Genomic DNA, 21,182 nt, shown 5'->3' on the forward strand with positions numbered 1-21,182 from the left:
CACGCAAACTCTAACAGAAGTGGACAAAAATACCACCCTGAAGTATACGCTTTAAATAAAAGATTCTATAAAATATCTTGTCCCCAAATTGCTAACAACCTCCCCTTATTTATAATTTTATGTTAGTGCAGAAGCTCTCTTAACCCACCTCCACTCAACCAACCCGCCCCAATAACCAATGCTTCCCCTTCACTCTGGGAAGCCACTGGTACCCCAGCATGCAAACTGGCCCCAATGAATAGCCACTCTAACTCTCCATCTTTCTGCTTCCACCCATTGAGATGCATGCTTACCAAGAGTTGTTTCTTCCCCCAAACCTATTTATACCAGGTGCTCTTGTTACTAGTCATGTGAAATCAGGGAGGAAAGAAAGGCATGTTTCTATGAAAACTAAGTTGAATGCTTAAAGAGACTTGGTAAAGTCAAATTAGATGTAGATGAAACAGATGTAAAAGACTGGCGGGGGGAGGGAATCATAAAACTCAAGAGGGATCCTGTGCTCATACTGCTTCACAAATGCCTTTCAATTCATGCTCTGCTTTAAAAAAGCAAAACAAACTGGAAATCAAAGATGATAAACTCTGGGTATGTTTAACGCAAACAAGATGAAGGAACTCCAATCAAGACATCAACACACCAAGAAAGGCCTTGGCCCTACATCAAAAGATTAGCTAGTGAATGTGTTTCTTAAATTGCGAAGAGAAAGAGAAGGAGAGGAAACCTATAGAGTAAAACAAACAAATTAAAAACAAAAACAAAAACTTAAGGGGCATCAATTACAATGTATGGACCTCATGGAGACCCTGATTCAAACAAATAACTGGTTAAAAAAAAAAGAAAAAAAAATATGTATATGTGACAACCAGGGAAATCTTAACACTAACTTGATATTTAATGACACTAAGGAATTACTGTTGTTTTAGGTAGGATAATGGTCTTGAGGTTATATTTTTTGAAAAAGAATCCTCGTTTACAGATACATGCCAATATTTACAGATAAAATTATAGGATTCTATAATCTGTTTCAAAATAAACTAGAAAGAATTGGGAAGGGGTACAGATGAAAGATTGGCCATGAAGTGGTAACAGCATAAGCTGGGTGATGAGTCCACGGGGGTTCATTATACTAGTCTCTCGACTTTTGTTTATGTTTGAAATTTTCCAGAATAAACACTTTTAAAAAGATTAGTGAATGTCTATATATATCTTAAATTAAAATACTAAAATTACAGAGGCCACTGGGTGGCTCAGTCGGTTAAGCGTCCGACTCTTGATTCCGGCTCAGGTCGCGATCTCACAGTTTGTGGGATTGGGCCCCACGGTGGGCTCCACACCAGTGCAGAGCCTGCTTGGAATTCTCTCTCTCCCTCTCTCTGTCCCTCCCCCACTTGCACTCTCTCTCTCATCATAAGTAAATAAACATTAAAAACAAGATAAAGGAAGAAGGCCTCCTCATACATGCTGCGGAGGCTAAGCCTGGCACAACCTTTCGCGAAAGCAATGTGGCAACACAGGTATCAAGCGTCTTGAAAACATGTGTATCCTCTGACCCAGTCATTTCACTTCTAACAATGTATCCTGAGCAAAAAATCTGAAATGCATCAGACTCGTGGGCAAAAAGGGGCATCACAGCAAATTTGGAAGCGAAAAACTGGGAAGGACCTTCAATTATGAAAAAAATTTCAAAAAATGACAGTAGTCTGATAATGGAAAAGTATACAAGCATTAAAATTGATGTTTACAGTTTCCAATGATGAGAAAAGGAATAAAATAGTACAGCAATATGATCCCAATTACATATCTTAAAATATGAATGACTACTGCCTCTAGGTGACAGGATTAGGGTGATCTTTTTCCCTTTGCTTCTTTATAATTTCCTGAGTTTTCCCCCCAAATGTCTTCCATGGATACAAATTACTTTTATAATGGTGGGGGGGGGGGGAACAGGGCCAAGTGATAGAAGAAAGCCCAGTAATAATAATAAGCAATTGAGCTGAAGTAAGAGAATCTATGCTTAACACCTCTTCCTCCCCTATCAGGTTTAGGCTGTAAGCATTGAATTGCTCCTTTAACTTCACCTACAGTCTACCCTGACCAGAATAAAATTTATCCTCTTGTCTTCCCAGTACCGGGAGCTGCTACTTTTTGGATACAGATGACACAACAAATACTAGTTGAATTAGTCCATTAAAGGAAAGGGCCATTAAAAGTAACCCATTCAAGTTAAAAGCCAGTGACAGAAAAGTTTTGTTTTGTTTTTAAATCAGATCACTTAGGATAAAAAAAAAAAAAAAAAAAAAGAACAACAAATACTTGAAAGTTATGTCAGAAAGTGCTAACGGCCCAAGACAGTTTGGTGAGTCTGCTCGGAGGCAGAAGAGAAAACAAGGCCCTGGCTGACTATACCACACTGGATGTACTACCATGGAGCCTTCTCAAGGAAATAACCCATTGGGAGCCTGCATATAAAAGAACGTTCCCTTTAAAGTAAGGGACTGGAACTTAAATTGCAGGATTTATTTTAGATATACTAATAATGAAAGTTTGAGATATGCCAAAAATAATTACTTGCCCAGAAAGCTTGTGAAATCTCCTCACTCAGATATTTGTGAAGAAAAAAAAAAAAAAAAGAAAAATAGACAATTACTTTCCTTTAACATCTTAACTGGAGATGGGAGATTTCAGTAGCAAAATTCTAAGATGTACTCTAAAAAGTGTTATGAGTATAAAACAAACTCAGCTTCCATTTTTTAAATCCTGATACCCATTCACTACATGAGTATTTACGGGCATTGCAGGAGATACCGAGAATATAGCAACAAACAGATTAAAATCCCTTCCCTCGTGAGCTTTCATGATCACACTGTGCCTCCTAACATGCTTTAAAAGTTAGATATTTTCTTTTTTTTTTAAGTAAATTTATTTTTAGAAATTTCGAGCATGTCACAAACAGCATCCAGCATTTGGACTGATACAGAGAAGTGCTTAATGAAGATTTCTGAAACAAGACTAAAAAACTGTGTGGCTGAGTACTGGGGTGGCAGGCAGACTTAACTTCATCATATATAAATTTGTACTTTTTGAATTTTGTGCCATGTATCATCCATTCCTGGTTTTTGACAATTAATTTTTCAAAAGTTCGCAGGATGGATGGATGGATGGAAGGAAAAATTTGTTCCCAAAAAAATTCAGTCTCAACAAATGTGATTAGCTAGGGCACCTGGGTGGCTCAGTAAGTTAAGCATCCGACTCTTAATTTCGGCCCAGGTCATGATCTCAAGGTCCATGAGTTTGAAGCCTGCATGGGATTTTCTCTCTCTCTCCCTCTCTCTCTCTCTCTCTCTCTGCCCCTCCCCAGCTCAGTCCAGCTCTGTCTCAAAGTAAATAAAGCAAAAAAAAAAAGAAAAAAAAAAAGAAATGTGATTAGCCAACCTCGATTTTCACATCCAATTCTTCTGTAGGGAGCAATAAGTTAGGCACACTGCTGGCAAATAAAGCTGAAATACTAGAGCTGAAACTAAGCAGAAATTTGAAAATTTCTCAGAACTTCCTAATCAGAACCTAAATATAGTTTAAGATAAGAACCAAAAGTATCCAAGTGAGTGAGCACAGCCCACACGGACAAGCTTAAACAGGCAATGGGTATATTTCTCCCTCCTTTTCAGTTTCTAGGAAATGAAGCTGAGTATTCATAATCTGATTCCTACCTTTCTGACAAACCAAATTCTCACATGAAATACACAGCAGCCAGAGACTTCTTGTCTTCAACGGATCACACACCTCATAAACAGAAGTATATTCCTAAATGTAATTTCACCATAGCTCATCCAACAGTTTGGTAGTAGCTGAAGGAATTTTATTCTGAACGTATCCAAAACAAGCCCTTTCAAGCTAATTCATCCAAGACTGCTGAGGCTTCTCAAAGACATTGCCTGGGTCAGTTATTTAACAATTATTTATTACATTAGGACAAAAGTGCATGATGTATATCATTTTCATTCTCTGGATGTTATCGGTCTGAGACAGGATAACTGTTCTATGCCAAAAGGGACCAAGGTACTCACTATTAGAGAGGTCAGGGACTCATTTGATGCTTGAGGTGATTCACCTACGGAACAGGCGTAGCTTGTGGACCAGAGAGTAGAACCACGTAAGAGGAGCCCTAGATAACTGGTTCTCTTGGCCCTCACCTGTGTCATCAAGGGTATGTATCTTGGTGACCAGTTCTCTTACTGAGTTAAAGGATGGCACCATGCCCTAGAAATTGGTAGTGATCTGGTAAGGAAGGAGTCCATCTCAGAAAGGCACTTTCAAAAACAGACCAGACCAGACCAGACCAACAGAGCAGAAGTATAATTACTCATATTCCCTCGGAGTAAGCTAGATATAGTGGTGAAAGAAAACTATATAAGGCAGACTGTGTTTATGGTCATTGCCTTTTCTGTGTTCACTGCTTTCCTTTTTTACTTCCTTAGTATTTGGAAAGGGTTTTTGGGGGGTTTTCTGTTTTGGTTTGGTTTTTCTGAAAGGCTTTTTTGATGCCTCAGTCAAGTCAAGGGGACACCAAGTGGTATCTCAGTAGGATTCAAAGGCAAAGCAATGGTCCCATGGAGGACTACTGGTGCATGGCAGAAGTCACAGAGTGAAATAATGCCAAAGGACAGATGAAATACAGTGTTGGTATACTTACCCTTCCTCCCTACTCGGAAATTTTTCCTCTTATCATGGTATCTCATTTTGCAGTTTTTTGTACTAGAAATGATAAATGTCTTAGACTTTAGTTAGTAGGTACATCTTATTTCCTTAATAAAAGATCAAGAGGGCAAAAGACAATGTTTTCTATGACTGGGTGAATCAGGGTAGAGTTAACTAGGAATAGGGATGCCTGGATTCTAATTCCAACTTCACCATTAACTAGCTGTCAGATTCTGGGCAAATGGTGCGGTGGGGGGGATAGAAGATACCACAGAAAGACAAGATTCTAATAGATAATTGGTCTGAACTAGTTTAATAGTCCCTAAAAGCCTAAGATTCTAAATTTCATGCTGTCCACCTTTCTAGACTCTGGAAAAGAAAGAGTTGAAACATGTCTAAGATTTTGTGTGTGTGCCACCCCCCCCCCCAAATCAGCAAGTATTGTTGGCTGATTATGTTTACTTTATATGCAAAATGTATGTCATTCTCTTATAGGTGTGAAAGAATGTAAGCTGTTAAAACTGAACGCTGCCCCCATCTGAAGAAATGCATTAGAAAAAGCATTTTTACCCTTAACCATAAAATAACCAGCATGGATTTTTAAAATCATTAATCAGATGATACCAGAGCTCTACTTTGATATCCTCTGATGCCAATCCCATTTCATATCCAATTCCATAAAACGGCCACCCTCCCCCTTGTTCACTGGGCTCTAGTCACCACGACCTTGGGTCTAATCTTTGGATAAACCAAGTTCATTTCCATCCTAAGACTGTTGCCCTTGCCATTCCTTCTGCACTGAAAATTCTGTCTCCTAAACCTTCCTAGGCTGGCTTTTTCTCGTCATTCAGGTGTCAGCTCAAATATCATCACCTTGGAAAGGCCTTCCTTGAGAACACCTGAGGCAGCACAATTTTCCTCATTGTATTCATCACTGTATGAAGTTATGTGTGTGTTTCCATCTTTCTTGTCTGTTTCCTTGCATTAGAAAGTAAGCTTCAAGAAGGCAAGGGGCTTTTTCTCTTTCTTGTTATTGGTGTACTCAAGAGCCTAGGATAGAACCTGACCCCACATTCGGATTCAGCAATCACGTGTCAAGTGAATGGATGGATAAGGCAAAGGCTCCATCCCTGGGCAAAGATGTTTTTGACGTTTTTTAGAATTACAGAGGTTCTGGTGAGCAGAGAGCATTTCTTCTTCTCTTCAAAGCATCCATTTTGTTCTCTCTTATGCCGTGAACTAGAAAACATTCGCCAGATTGATGCTTGGAAAATGAAAACAGCACTTCTGGCACAGAAATAACTAGTCTGGGCACCTCTGGCTTGAGCCAGATCTATGACTTTCTAGGGAGCTGGCACCAAAGTCAGAATGTTAAAATAAACAGCTTTGATGTTGAAAGTGGAATACTGGTATTTTGACTCTGGAGAAACCAGTCCAAATCAATCTTAGCTCTTCACAAAATTTCAACAAAGTCAGTAACCCCATCACAACTGCATCAAAATGAAGTCAGTCATCTTTCAATAGTCATTTTTAGATTATCTAAAGATGGAACTATCCTCCTCAAAGGTATCTAATGCAACCTCGCTTTCATTTCCTTTTTGATACAATTCTCTTTTCTATTTACCAATGAGTCTTGCTTTCGGCCATCTAATGAGTGTAAGCATCATCTACTCTGCTTCATTACACTCCTCCTTAGAAGTGAAAATAATACCACTTCCCACTCTGAGTTGCTCTTTTCATGGAAATGAGTTTGCACTAAACCACACAGCACACAGATGTGTCAACGCTGTTCAACATTTGGAATGGGGTCATGGGGCAAAATGTTTTCTCTGTGTAATATCTAAAGTGAAGAATCCTGACCTTGGTCTTCTAAGTAGCACCCTCTGCACCCAAATGCAAATGCATCCTTCAGCTTGCAGAAATACTTCTTCATACCCTCCACCAAATTTAAGTGAATCTCTGGGAGGAAAGTATACTCAAAGAAACTCTGTTCCGTCACCAATGTAACCAGGAGTCGTTACACAAACACACTGAAAATCCGGGGCGGCCCAAAGCAAAAGCCAGTGTCAGTTTTCGGCAGACAAGTCTCACAATTGCTTTAAAAGAAAAAAAGTTTAGGGGCGCCCGGCTGGCTCAAGTCAGTGGAGTGTGCGACTCTTGATCTCGGGGTTGTGAGTTCAAGCCCCACAGTGGGCATAGAGATTAGTTTAAAAAAATGGAAACTAATGGAAAATCGTGTTTTAAAATGTCAATCTCATGAAATTAGCCCACAGTCCACAGGAGCTCAACCCCGGTATCACAAAGTGGCATCTGAAATAACAGCAACCTAACTGTTTTGCCCTGAAAGCATATCATGAAGGTGGCATCTACCTGCACGAACAGGATGTGCATTCATGAACTGTTCCAAATGGGTAAAAGGCAGAAGAGGAGGGGCTATGCCCCACGCATCTCTGTTACCGCAGCTGCCGATGATAGTTCCCGTATCCCTACTGCGTGCCAGGCATATTCCAGTAGCATCCCCTATCTTATCTTATTTAATCTCCACAGCACCCCAACCCGTGAGGCACGTACTACCATCATCTCATCTTTACAGGTGAGCAAATCCAAGCACAGAGAGGTTACACAATTTACCCAAGATCATGCAGCCACTAAGCAGAAGAGGATCCAAGCCCAGGCAGCCTTATCCAAAGCCCAACCTCTTAACTACAATCCAGTAACAAGCAAGTGATACACATTTGCTGAAAGGACATTTTGTAAGTATTTGACCAATGACTTTTATAGTCACGTATACATTTTTAAAACGCACACAACACAGATCTACTCTTTGTCCCCACTTATCCAACGAGTGAAGGTATAATCAGGCACCGGGAACAGCCTATAAGCAAATTGGAAGCAGAGAATCTTTTTTTAATGTCTTTAATACTTTACAGTCTCCTACCAAAAGAAGAGAGCCAGAGAATCTCAGACCAAGCCTTCAACAAGAGGAAAAAAAAAATGTCTTTCTCCAAAAGAAAACTAAGAAGAAGATAGGACAAAGACAGCCAGGGTGAGCTGCTGACCAAAGTATGTCACAGATGAACGTTCTCTCCTGGTAAGTGCACCGCAGTGATGCCCCAAGCACCGCAGTGCTAACAGTACTCGGTCTGAGCTCACCACTGCTGGGCTGCATAAGTCACCCACAACATAACAGGAAAACATCTCCTTTTCTCTACTGATTTTATTCAGCCCGGGGCCCTACTCCAGGAGGTTTGAGAGTTAACAGAACCTGGGAAAGAGCCAGCTTTACCACTTATTGTTGCGTGGAGGGCAGCTTAGTCAATAAATGAAGTTTACTTTTTAGCCTCTTAGTCCTTGGAATGGGCAGTGTGTGGAAGAAAAAATAGATCATAAATACTTCCCTGAAGTTCAGAAAGCATGTATGACCTACCCTCCTTCAACACAGATAGCTTCTGAATTACCAGAGTCTAATTGTTCAAGATGGTTTTATGTAAAACCCAGACCATCCAGTGGCTTACAGGGGGAAAAGGAGAAAGAAAAAAAAAAAAAATCATGCACCTCTAAAAGATGAAAAAAGAAAATTATAGATTCTAGAAAGACATGAAAAAAAAATAGCTCTCTTGGGCTCCAAGTGACCTTACTGCAGGAGTAAGATAAACGCTGCAGTGCACAGGGAGAGAAAAATCTGTTTCTCTGAGTTACTGAAACAGCAGCTCCTGCATTTACCAGTACCTAGGCACCTTCCTCGCCATTATATAACCAAATCATGGCCTTACTAGGCCATCGCACTGTATGTCAACAGCTGTTAGGCACATCTAAGCTGTCAGCATTTAAGAATCCCTTCCAGAGTGGATTCAGATAACCATGGAGCAGGCCAAAATATGCTCATCGCTCACCCAGAGCACATGACAACTCCTTGTGAATTAAGCTTCACTCACTTCGTCAGAGTAATTTAAGCAGCAAAAGATAGGGCGCTTGTAACTGTAACTAGGAAATTGCACACTGTTACAGAAACACAAATGAGTGCTGGTGTGGTCCCCTCACACATGCAACTCATTGTCCGAGCCAATTCAGCCTCATTCAGGATTTCGAATATTTCCATACATAGGAATTACATAACTGCATACCACAAATGATTAAAGATGAAAATCGACATAAACAGTGACACCCATTTATAAACAAGCTAATGTTTAAGATGCTGCAGTCCTAAAGGATACCAAGGCCTCAGAGAAAAACCAAGAAACACACACACACAGGAAAATTAGAAAGCGAGCAGATCAGCCATAATTAGCCACTGGCTTTGCTGACTACTGAAGACAGAAACGTCTCTTTTATACATAAAGCCAAGAATCAACTGTTTGCAATTACGTTTACAAAAACATACAACCCTGTCTGTCGCAGACTATTTTATCAATATTTTGGTGTATCCAAGGGCTGGAGGACACAAAATTCTTTAAATCACAGATACCATAAACCAGGCAACCAATTAAATTCATGGAGTCCATCCCCTAGAGGTCAGAGCGAAATAATCACAGGACCTCAATGTGATTACTGAGAAGAGAGGGGAAAGGGAGAAAAATAAAATCAAAAAAGGAAATCCTGAAACAAGGAACAAAGCTCTCGAACGACTAGGGCTGTTTATAAACACAACTTTGGCTTAGCCAACAGTCAACAGAACTGTAAACACCTCGGGGGGAGAGGGGGCTGGACAGAGATGCACCCAAGCTTGGCTGAGTCTAGTCCCCCTCAGGATCTGACAGGGACATCAGAGAACCCTGGACTTTGGTACCTCATTCAGCTCAGACCTACAGACTTGAGGCCCTCTGATAAAAACTGACAAAAAAGCTGAAGGGGGCCCCCCAGAGGAAGTGAAACTGACCAATCAATTTTCCACAGCCACCTACCCTGCCACCCTGGTTTTAAAAAAAAAAAAAGGCCCCCTGCAGGCTTTGACAGAAAGGAGGGAAAAAGGAACTTCAGGGTGTAAGCGAGCAGGAGAGAAGGCCTAGATGAGCTACTGGCTTCTGAAAACAAGCAATTGCCATAAAAGCAACAACAACGTAGGTGATGATAAGCAGGGGCTAGGCTGAGAAGGTGAGGAATTGATGTGGCTTTGGTAGGAAGCAGCAGCAGCTGTAAGGGTTCTTCATTAGCCCGGGGTTGAGGGGAAACACAAAGTGCAGTTTTAAATATAATGAATGACTACACTGAAAGTATTCATTCAAGTGAGAGGTTGAGCAAAGAAAGAAATCTGGAGTACAAATGGGCTTTGTGGGTCCTATCAAAACCCAAAGATTTCTCCTGATGACTTCGATTCCAGTATTTCCAATGAAGAAAGCTACAGGAAAGAAAGTGCTACCCGTTTCCTCAAAAAAAAAAAAAAAAATCTTCTATGTCAAACTGTGTATGTATACTTGTATGGCTTCCTAATTGACCTTGGCCAATTTCATTACTACAGCTCCACAAATCCCTTGAGAACCAAAGGGCCCAGTGGAATCCTCCAGGGTCTGGGTTTCTCATACACCTCCTCAGTCGCCCACCAGGCTTTCCCCCCCCACCACTGAGAGCCCACCCTGGGCTCTATAAAGCCCATGATTCCAGACCCTCCAGCAACTAAAAATAACCAGCAACCCAGTTCTCCCAAATTGTTTAACCCCTGATTACCTAGTGCCAACCATGAACCTGGGGCGCCCTGGGCCTCTGTTCCCTGAGCCCCTTCCTGCGGAAAAGCAAAGTAATTTTTTTCCTCCTTATTTCCCCATTTTCTTCATCGCCTCCTCGGATAATGTGGTCTGTCCTCGGGCTCCCATTGCTACCAACCCATCAGTCTCAGACGATCAAACGCCGATTGGCATCTGTCATAAGGTCTCAGGTCCCTCGTATCTCCCAGCACCCTGCACCCACCACACACCCCTAGTCCATGTCCCTGTCCCCCTCCTAACTCCCCCGGCTGCCAGTTCACCCTCGTCTTCCCCCCATCCTCCTGTCCACATTTCCTATCCGCCCCCCCCCCCCCCGCCCTCATTCCCTTAGGATTTCCTAATTGCTGCTTCCAGAGTCGTCTCAGCTCTCAGTCTCTGGCTCCGTGAGAGTTCCAAACCTCTTCCTTCCAATCGCCCCTTCCACTACCCTCCGCAAAGCCCTGGGCACCCCCTCCCCATCCCCGGCTTCTCGGTCCCCAGGGTCTCCGCGCTCAAGTCTCCTCCCCCCCCCCGCCCCACGACCCCCGCGGCCGCGGAGTTTCCCCTCTCTCGGCTCGCCCCCTCCTCACTCCCCTCCGCGTCCGTCTCCCCGATCCCCAACGCTCCCCGCCACCACCCCGAGCCCCGCTCCCCGCGCCGACCCCTCAGCTTCCCTGTCGCGGGGTCGCTCCTGCCCCCGCCACTCTCGGACCCACGGTCCCGGGCCGCGCAGCCCCGCAGCCGCCCGCTCCCGCCGCGCCACTACCTTGGCCTTGGTGACGAGGTGCGTGGCCCGCTTGACCACAGCGAAGTTGCCCTTGCCGATGGTGCGGTCGATCTCGTAGTAGCCGATGCGGGCAGGCACCGGCCCGCGGGAGGCCGGGGCTGGGGGACGCGGCGGGCCAGCCGCCGGGGGCACGGCAGCTGGGGCGGCCGGGGGCCCCGGGGCGGGCGGAGGCAGCAGGCGGCCCGCCGGCCCGGCTCCCCCCGCTGCGGCCCCGGCAGCCCCGCCAGCTCCGCTCGCCGCCGCCGCCGCCATCTTGTTGTGCAGTGAAACCTCCCGGGCCCGCGGGGAGCCGGCGGGGAGGGGGGGGGCGGGGGGAGAGGGGGCAGGGGGGCGGGAAAAAGAGGGGGGGCCTGACGGACGTCACCCGGGGAGGCGGGGCGCCCGCGCCGCCGGGGCCCGGCGCCATGGCAACCGCGCGTCACGTGCCGACGCGCGTCACTGCCCGCAGCCATGGCAACCGTGACCTCACCGGCGAGCTCGACCTTCCCGCGTGGGTCCCGCTCCTCTGGCGCCGGCTCCCGGGTGCCCCCCTCCGGGGATGAGCCAGTGGGCACCGCGAGCGCGCCCGCCGGTTCCTAGCCGCCGCCGCCGCCGCCGCAGCGCTCGGGAGCCCGGGCCCGAGGCCAGCCCCCGGTCGCCCCTGGAACGGCTGACCTGACCCCTGCTCTGACCTTTGTCCCAGTTCAGCACTCACCCGGCGTCCCTTAAAACAAAATATTTCCTCATCACCAAAAATACCGGCCTTGTCCCACTTTAGCCCTTGAGGCCACAAAGGCAGGAATAGCTACAGCACCGAAGAAACTGTAACCAAGCTGGGAGCGAGGCAGGGGAATTCTGCAGTAAAATTCCTTCTGCTAACGAAACCCACCTCGTCTAATTGTCACCCAGTAGAGGGGAATGGGGAAACGAGGATTTGTGTGTTCAAGGGTGGAGAAACCAGCCCAAACATGCATTCCAGTCACTGAGTGGGTGAGGGCCAGAGAAGCTACGTCATTTTCCTTCCTCCCACCCCGTCTCTGAACAATTCTATAGCTAGATGACTGTCCCGATGCCTGCGTCCTATTTCTGTCACTTGTATAACCCTGATGGAGCAGAGGCGCACGTTGGCCAGTGAGCCACGTCATGGGTAAAGACAAAACCGTCTGTTGGGCAAAATAAATAAGTAAATAGTAAAATAAAAATTCCATCCTTCCAGTGACTCTCCAAGGACATTAAAGGTGATCAAATTTATAATTCCGGCAATAAATCTCATATTCTTTTTTCTTCCTCCCTCTGTTATCTGGCATTCCACATCCTCCAAGGTGCCTCACTCGCTCCCAGGTTTCCGTTCCTTCTTGGTCCCAGTGCTTTTATTAAGTCGATTAACTTAACTGCTTTAGGTGGGGATGGGAGGGATAGGCTTCTGGGCCATGGAAAACAAGATGGTCTTTGGCAGGCTTGGCGGTGGGGGGGGCGGGGGGGGGGGGGAGGAAGAGACAAGACTGAACACTCCAAAGTTAAATGTGTTCCTTCAGTGCGGTCCTGATCTAGCCACTTCTGTGTCTCTCTATGTGGCAGAACTGTGTCATCAGGTCACTGCATGCACAATATTGAACACAGACACCCAGGGCACCCTGAATGTGTGAGAAGGAGAGCACATATTTGCTCTCTCTGACCAGTAGATGTTTACTAGCACTATGGTTCCCCGTCTGATCGTGAGTAATGGCTGGGATGGGATGGGACAGAGAGGTCATCCCACAATGGTCTTGCACCAGTTCCCTGGTTCCAAATTGCCAACACCATTAACAGTAATTGGTTCCTTGATTAGCACATAAGGATAAGGATGCAGTGGTCCTCAGTTTCTTGCCCTAGTTAAGCCCTTTCCTGGGTTGAGCTCATTCAATCGCAGATAAATGATGGAGTGTGGCCAGCCTCTTTTTTATCTCTTCAGGACCTCACTCACCAGCCTGTATAAGGGGCTATACATTAATTTCAGTGCTGGGTCCCAGAGTCGAAGTTTCACCATCTCTCTGGGGAGGGGGGGTTGCAACAGAAACCTTAGCAAGCTGGTAAGGCAAGGGGAAAAGGAGCTCTTATTCCGGAGGCTGCAGGAGCAGCACCGAAACCATGCTCACTAGTGTCCTTACAGCCTCTTCTCCACTCACAGACATCATTGTAATATCAAGCACCACAACTTCTGGTGATCTCTGGAGGGTGTCAAAAACCAGAAGCCTCTGAGGAAAAACTAGCAAGGGGAGCACGGGTCTAATTTCCGAAGAGAAAAAGGCAGATCGTGCTTGTCCCTAATCATGACCATAATGCGTATGCTGTGTGTTAGATCTTTTATGCTCCCTGCCTATATGGATGGAAGCCAGTAGATGGTGTGTGTCCTGTTGAGACTTGGACAAAGCCTGGCTAGAAAGCTCCCTGAAGAATCCTCTTTGGTGAGAAGAACATGGAAAATTGGGGAGGGCAGTGAACAACAAAAATCATCAGAAACAAGGAAAACTGTTTAGACATATGCATTTAATAAGGATTTGTTGAGTACCAAGACTGAGGTAGGTTTGGGGAGAAAATCACAGTCAATAATAACAATTTGTCAGACGCTACGCTAAGCAGTTTACGTAAGTGAACTCACCTAACCCAAAACAACCTTATGGAACAGATTATATTACTATCCCCATTTTGCAAATAGGGGAAGTGAGGCACTGTGAGATTAAGGGAATTGGCCATGGCCACAGAACGAGAAAGTGGTAGAACTAGAATTCACACCCAGGCAGTGTACCTTTGGAACCTGAGTTCTTCCCCGACTGGATTACAAGCCCTGTCAAGGTAGGAGCTGGTAAGAAAAATGGTTTCTCCAGAAACCCAAGGTGACTGAGCTCAGCAGAGACCCAGGGAAGAGGACTTGAGTTCTTCAGAGCACGAGAGAGCTGGCACCAAAGTATATCAACAAACAGCACACTACCAAACTGGCTGAAGTCTCCAGGATGGCTTCACTTGTAAGTAGCCCCACAAAGAGCCTTACTATTTATTACGTGCTTCTGCTGACTTTAGAAAACAGGTAGGTAGGTGTGTTCCTACCCTGCTGTCAACTCAGAGGAGTGGCCTGGGGGCTGAGTTCTCAGAGCCCCCTGCAGTCCGGCTAGGAGGACGAGACCTAGCCCCCACCTAGCTCCCAGTCAGCCTCCATAACCGACTCACTCTTTTCTAGAAAAGCAAAGATAGATGAAGAGATGAAAATGAGACATTTCCTACCTTAATGTCATTGTGTCTTGTTTCTAGAATTTGGAAAGGGCAAACCAAGGCGTTCCTGATGGATACGAGAGGCCCTTAGACACTTCTAGAAATGATGTGAAAGTTCTGAGCTAAGGTCTGACCAGCAAGTGATAGAAGCAGTAGGAGGCAATACATTAACTCTTTTACGATTTTAAAGGCTCTCTTAGCCTGTCTGCAGGGCAGTTTACCAGCAACCTGAGAGAAAACTATAGCCTCACAACACAGCTCCACAGATTCTCAGAGCCGTTGGGGCCTTGAAGATAGTCCAACCCTCACTTTATGTTGGCCCAACTTATTAGTGCTCTGGCAAAAAAAAAAAAAAAAAAAAAAAGCCAACATTATATGAACATTCAGTTGACACAGAGGCATTATTCAGAAATTTCATACGTTGGAACGCCTGGGTGGCTCAGTCAGTTAAGCATCCGACTTCGGCTCAGGTCATGACCTTGCAGTCCCTGAGTTCAAGCCCCGCGTCGGGCTCTGTGCTGACAACTCAGAGCCTGGAGCCTGCTTCGGATTCTGTGTCCCCCCCTCTCTCTCTGCCCCTCCCCTGCTTGTGTGCTTGCTCTCTCTCTCTCCCCAAAATAAATAAACTTTAAAAGTTCATAAAATTCATTGTAAGTAACTTAAAAAAAATTTTGTATGTCAAAGGCAATATCGTATTTACCTGTCCCATATTCCCAAACGAGGGAATTATCAGCCAGTTATAAGTTCCGCCATCACGTAGAAATCAGGGCACTGTTTGATCACATTGTCCAAACACTCAGCATGCCCTGGTTCTTGGGATGAGCTGAATGTGCGCCTTCTCTTCACGAGGACTGTGTGTTCTGCGTTACCACCTCGCCAGGAGCCCGTTGCCTTTCCCCCTCCTATCCCAGATCAACCTAGTTGTGTCCAGAACAACTGGACTGGGTGTCTAGAAACAGGTGTAGGCAGCCAAAGTAAGAACATAGTCTCCTCCTATAAAGCATCTTGGGGAGGGGGCTTAAGAGAAGGTAAATAAGCTTTTTAATAAGGATTTAAACTAAGGATTTTCTGTTCAGCTTGCTCATAGTATTCTTCTTAACAGGGCCATTCAAGCTACGACCCAAACTTAAAAACATTATCCTTATTACTTTCCATATGTTCTAGGATATGGTTTAAGCATTTTTAGATTAATTACCCTTTAGATCATCCAAAAGATCTTTAGGATGATTTTTTTTTTTTTTTTTTTTAAGATTTTCTGCACTCTTAGATGTGACTGTATCTATCATCTTTTAGGATCAGTATTTTCCATGGGTAGATACACCTTTGGTTTTATATGGAAAAATACATTTGCTACAGAAGAAAATCCACTCAGAACAACTTTTTTTCACAAAAGGTTCTGCTCCTTAAGGAAAGGTACACTTAGTTACCCTGTGATCAACTCCTTAATATTTATACCAATTAAAGTTTTTTTCTTGGCTTCTTTCTCCTAAATGAAAACAGTGGTACTGAACAAATATTAATTAAAATTTTGGTACGTTTGGGTCCTTTACTTTCTCTTATAAATAAGTGTACCTAAAATTCTGAGAATTCACAATATTTCACAGAAAATAAAGGTGCACTCCAAAGGTGTACCTCTAACAGAAGCTCTTTATTTCACTGGCTCTAAAACTCCAGAACCATCTTTCCCCTCTTTCCTTCATCTTCACATCTCTCCTGATGAAACAGCCATCTTCCCTGCCTCACCTGCCTTGGGAATTGCCTCTGAGTTTTAAGCGCTCACCTTCAAACAGCCTTGCACGTTCGGAAGACAGTATAGGGACTCTGCCTTTCCAGCGGCTTTCTTACCTTAAGATTGGGGTTTGCTTAGATTTGCTACCAGCCTCTCCAGCTGTTGGCTAAGACAAATTTATGCAGTTGGGATTGACTCCTGTACGTAGCCGACCTACCTTTGTTTGCCTCATTTCCACCACAATTTTGCTCAGTTAAACTAGAAGATCCATCTCGCCCCTCTGAGGCGAAAAGGAGCCCTCTCCCTTGTCTGCAGAGACACCTGCTGGTCAAAGTTCTAAACTGCAGGAGGCCTAGCTGCACTCCTTTTTCCATTCTGTCAAGGCTCTCTAGTCCTTTCTGTTTATTATTTTTTTAAATAATTTATTTATTTTTAAATTTACATCCAAGTTAGTTAGCACATAGTGCAACAGTGATTTCAGGAGTAGATTCCTTAATTCCACTTACCCGTTTAGCCCATCCCCCCTCCCACAACCCCTCCAGCAACCCTCTGTTTGTTCTCCATTTCTGTTTAAACTCCAGGCAGTTGGAAACCACAAACCCACATCAGGAGCCAGAAAGCTGGAATCCAAATGGAAGCCGGCTCCAGGAAACTGGATGTCTGTATGGCTAAACAGAAAGCACGGTTGAGCTGAAGTTACAGCCATACTTTGGACTTAGGTAACAGTCTGCGGCCGTGGCTTTGTGCCACCCAAGGATGTCTCCGTTTACCCCCAGAGTTCTCGCGGCATTTTAAAAAGAATTATTAAGGATGAAATTAATTGCCACTTACTTTTATTAAAAAAAGTAATTTCCTCCTGTTAGCACATTTAAAGGGCAGCCCGGCGCACAAGCAAAAAGAGCAAGGGTTTGACAGTTAGGCCTAGACTTTGTAGTGGGCTTTTCCATTTACGAGGCCCTCTCTGAGCCTCGGTTTCTTTTTCTGGAAAATCACTCCTACCTCATGGGCTTGTGAGGAGAATTGGCTGTTATAAAGACGTACAGGGGCTTATATTAAAGTCTGGCACATAGTACACACTCAAGTATTAATTTCTTTCCTCTAAAAGCATGTAAACAAGGACATATCACTCAAGTCACCTTGAAAAGATGAGGAATGATGGAGAATACGATTAGGGCTGTGAAAATGAATTCACTTCAGAGTCAGAGGGGGAAAACGATACTTGTAACTGTTTTAGTTTGGTTTACTAAACACGTATCTCTCAGTCTTTGGAAGTTGGATGGATTTGGGTTCATGATACAAACATAGATGTCCAGTAAAATCCCTCCTGCTCTCATAACCTCATAAAGTAGTTATTCCCCCCACTTACAGATGGTCAGGTTATTTGACCCATCTGATGACTGACTCACACAGCCAGGAAGCAGCGACTCTGAGAAGCAAATCCAGGTTTTCGATCTCCAAAGCTTGTTGTCTTTCTGAACTTTACAGTACACCAGTGTCTGTGGTCTGTTAAAAAAGATAATAATACCAGTGTTTTTTCTTTCTTCTAAAATTTATTTAAAGTAGATGTGTAAGGAAAATACTAAAATATTTCTATCGCTGCTATGCAACAATCTGCTTAAGAAATTGTGTGCATTCCCAGGGTGCCTGGGTGGCTCAGACAGTTTAGCGTCAGACTTTGGCTCAGGTCATGATCTCACAGTTCGTGTATTTGAGCCCCGTGTCGGGCTCTGTGCTGACAGCTCAGGGCCTGGAGCCTGCTTGGGGTTCTGTGTCTCCCTCTCTGTCCCTCCCCTGCTGGCACTCTGTCTCTCTGTCTCTCTGTCTCTGTCTCTCTCTCAAAACTAAATAAAAACATTTAAATTTTAAAAATTCATTTAAAATCATAAATGTAAAACATTACGAATTATGTTCATGCCATTGTTTTTATTTTCTGCAATAATCTACTTTTTAGAAACTCCAAATACCCATGTGTGATTTTTAAGCCTATTTTTCCAAATAAAGTTTAAATGCCCTAATTTATTTTTACTCTTAATGAAGATTATTACACTGAGTTCAAAAATAAGGTAAAAATTGGGGCAGGATATGATGAGGTATTAGGGTTTGAGCTCTGAGAGTCCTAGCCCCAACTCCAAACTCCAAGTTGAGCCGCATTCACATTCGTATAAAAGCTGATTGTGGAAACCAAAGCAGGTGTCAAATACTCTCCCCTTCCATTTCATGCAAGCTCTAATAGGAGCTTTGATTTCTCTAGAGATTTTTTTTTCCTGTGACTTCCAAGCATCAAATATTTATGGATTCATTGGTAAAGTTCAGACTCTCAGAGCAGCATCCTCGGATGCCTTTACAACCTGGTCCCAACCTCTTTTTTCAGCTTTTGAAATGTCAAGTATTTTCCCACTCTATTCTTCCCCACCCAGAACCACTACAGGCTCCCTTACGATCAAAACGCATTCTTCATTTTCTCCTTAACCTCTGCTCCTGCTTATTTATTCCAAGATTTTGGAATACTCTTGAAGCTCACCCAACTGCTATTTGAAATTCTACTACTCCCTTTAAGCACAGCTCAGCTCTGCATCTTCACAGTCCTTGTAAAAACCAGTCACAGTTTTTGTCTGGGTCTCCCGAGCATTTTGTCTATTCAGGGCACAGGCTTCGGAGCCAGATGGACTGGGTTCAAACAATGACTTCACAACTTACTAGCTGGGTGGTCTTTAAAAAATTAATGAGCGTCTCTGGGCCTCAGTTCTTCAACTGTAAAATAGGGATAATAATAACACCTATTTCATAGGAGTGTCTGGAAGTTGAAGAAATTACTACATATAAAGTACTAACGGGGCACCTGGGTGGCTCAGTCAGTTGAGCCTCTGACTTCGTCAGGTCATGATCTCAGGGTTTGCTATCAGCCTGTCATGCAGAACCTGCTTTAGATCCTTGGTCCCCCTCTTGCTGTCCCTCCCCCGCTTATGCTCTCCCAAAAATAAAGAGATATTAAAAATAAATAAACTACTAACGATAGTGCCTGGCACATAATTGGTGCTCTAGAAATGATTGTTAAAATTATTATTATGATTATAAATCCATGCTTAGCAGTCTAACTTATGTTATATTACATTTATGGCTCTCTGTCTAATTAGATTGTAATCCCCAAATAGGCAGGAGCCATATCTGTTTAATTCATTACCCCACATCCAACACTTAACATTGTGCCTGGGACATAGCAAATATTACTTAAATAAATGAATGTCTTCTCATTAAATTGTGATTTCCTTCACACCAATTCAATGGGGGAAATAATAGTCTTTTCAACAAATGGTACTAGGACACGGGATATCCACATGCAAAAGAATAAAGCTGGGCTCCTACCTCACACCGTACACAAAAATTAAATCAAAATGGACTATAGGCCTGTATGTAAAAGCTAAAACAGGGCGCCTGGGTGGCTCAGTCGGTTGGGCATCCGACTTCAGCTCAGGTCATGATCTCACAGTCTGTGAGTTCAAGCCCCGCGTCGGGCTCTGTGGTGACAACTCAGAGCCCGGAGCCTGCTTCAGATCCTGTGTCTCCCTCTCTCTCTGCCCCTCCCCTGCTCATGCTCTGTCTCTGTCTCAAAAAAAAAATAAAAACATTATAACAAAAATTTTTAAGCTAAAACTATAAAACTCAGAAGAAAATACATGAGCAAATCTTCATGACTTTGGGTTGGGCAATGGTTTTGTAGCTACAATACCAAAAGCACAACAGATCAAATTAATAATAAATAAATGGGACCACATCAAAATTAAGAGTATAAATAATAAATAGTTTTATGCTGCAAATGGTACCATCAAGAAAGTAAAAATCATGTATCTGATAAGGATCTGTATCCAATTTGTAACAAATGGACACTCCAGTTATAGGAAGGCAAAGGATCTGAACCGATATTTCATCAAAGAAGGTGTACAAATGGCCAGTTAACTCATGAAAATATCCTCAACACCATTAGTCATTAAGGAAATGCAAATCAAAACCACAGTGACATACTGCCTCACACCGACTAGGATGGCAAAAATAAAAAAGACAGCCAGTGACAAGAGTTGGTGAGCATGTGGACGAATTGGAAACTCCATAGATTGCTGGTAGAAATTAAAATGGTGGGGTGCCTGCGTGGCTCAGTCAGTTAAGCGTCCAACTTTGGTTCAGGTCATGACCTCAAGGCTCGTGGGTTCGAGCCCCACGTCGGGCTCTGTGCTGACAGCTCAGAGCCTGGAGCCTGCTTTGGATTCTGTGTCTCCCTCTCTCTCTGCCCCTCCCCTGCTTGCACTCTGTGTCTCTGTCTCTCAAAAATAAATACACATTAAAAAAATAATAATAATAAACTAATTTAAAAAGTGTAAAATGGTATAGTCACTTTGGAAAAATGGTTTAGCAGCTTCTCAAAAAATCAAACATAAAGTTACCATATGACCTGGCAATTCCACTCCTAGGTATAAACATGTCCATACAAAAATCTGTACATGAATGTTCAGACACATTATTCATAATAGCCGAAAAAGCAAAAACAACCCAAATGTGACTCAACTGATAAGTGGATAAATAAGATGTGACACCCATACAGTGGATTGTTATGCAGCAATAAAAACAAATGAAGTATTGGAGAGCCTGGCTGGCTCAGTCGGTTGAGCGTCCGCCTTCGGCTCAGGTCATGATCTCGCAGTTCACGAGTTCGAGCCCCGCGTTGGGCTCTGTGCTGACAGCTCAGAGCCTGGAGCCTGCTTATGATTCTTCAAAATAGTATGCTAAGTGAAAGAAGCCAGACACAAAAGTCACAAATCGTAGGATTCCATATATATGAAATGTCCAGAATGAGCAAATCCATAGAAACGGAAAGGAAACTCGTGGTTGCTTAAGGCTGGCAGGGTTGGGCAGTAGGAAAGAATGAGGTGTCATTACTAATGGAGAAAGCATTTCCCTTTAGGATGATGAACATATTTGAAACTTAGATCGTAGTGACGATCGCACAAGTGTGGGAATATACCAAAATCATTGTATTGTACACTTTAAACGGGTTGCTTTTTATGCTATGAAAACT

General features: G+C 43.8%; 1 protein-coding gene across 3 annotated transcripts in view; it reads right to left on the bottom strand.

Annotated features, from left to right (window-relative positions):
* Nucleotides 1–11,412, bottom strand: part of SIK3 (SIK family kinase 3) — a 239,568-nt gene extending 228,156 nt beyond the window's left edge. For all 3 annotated transcript variants that reach the window (XM_042907377.1, XM_042907379.1, XM_042907376.1), the window contains exon 1: nt 11,140–11,412. In XM_042907377.1, coding sequence (XP_042763311.1) covers nt 11,140–11,412 — 273 coding nt within the window. The remainder of the gene's footprint in view (nt 1–11,139) is intronic.
* Between the last annotated feature and the right edge of the window lie 9,770 nt (nt 11,413–21,182).

The sequence above is a fragment of the Panthera leo genome, chromosome D1 (genome assembly GCF_018350215.1).
Source record: "Panthera leo isolate Ple1 chromosome D1, P.leo_Ple1_pat1.1, whole genome shotgun sequence".
Lineage (NCBI taxonomy): Eukaryota > Metazoa > Chordata > Mammalia > Carnivora > Felidae > Panthera > Panthera leo.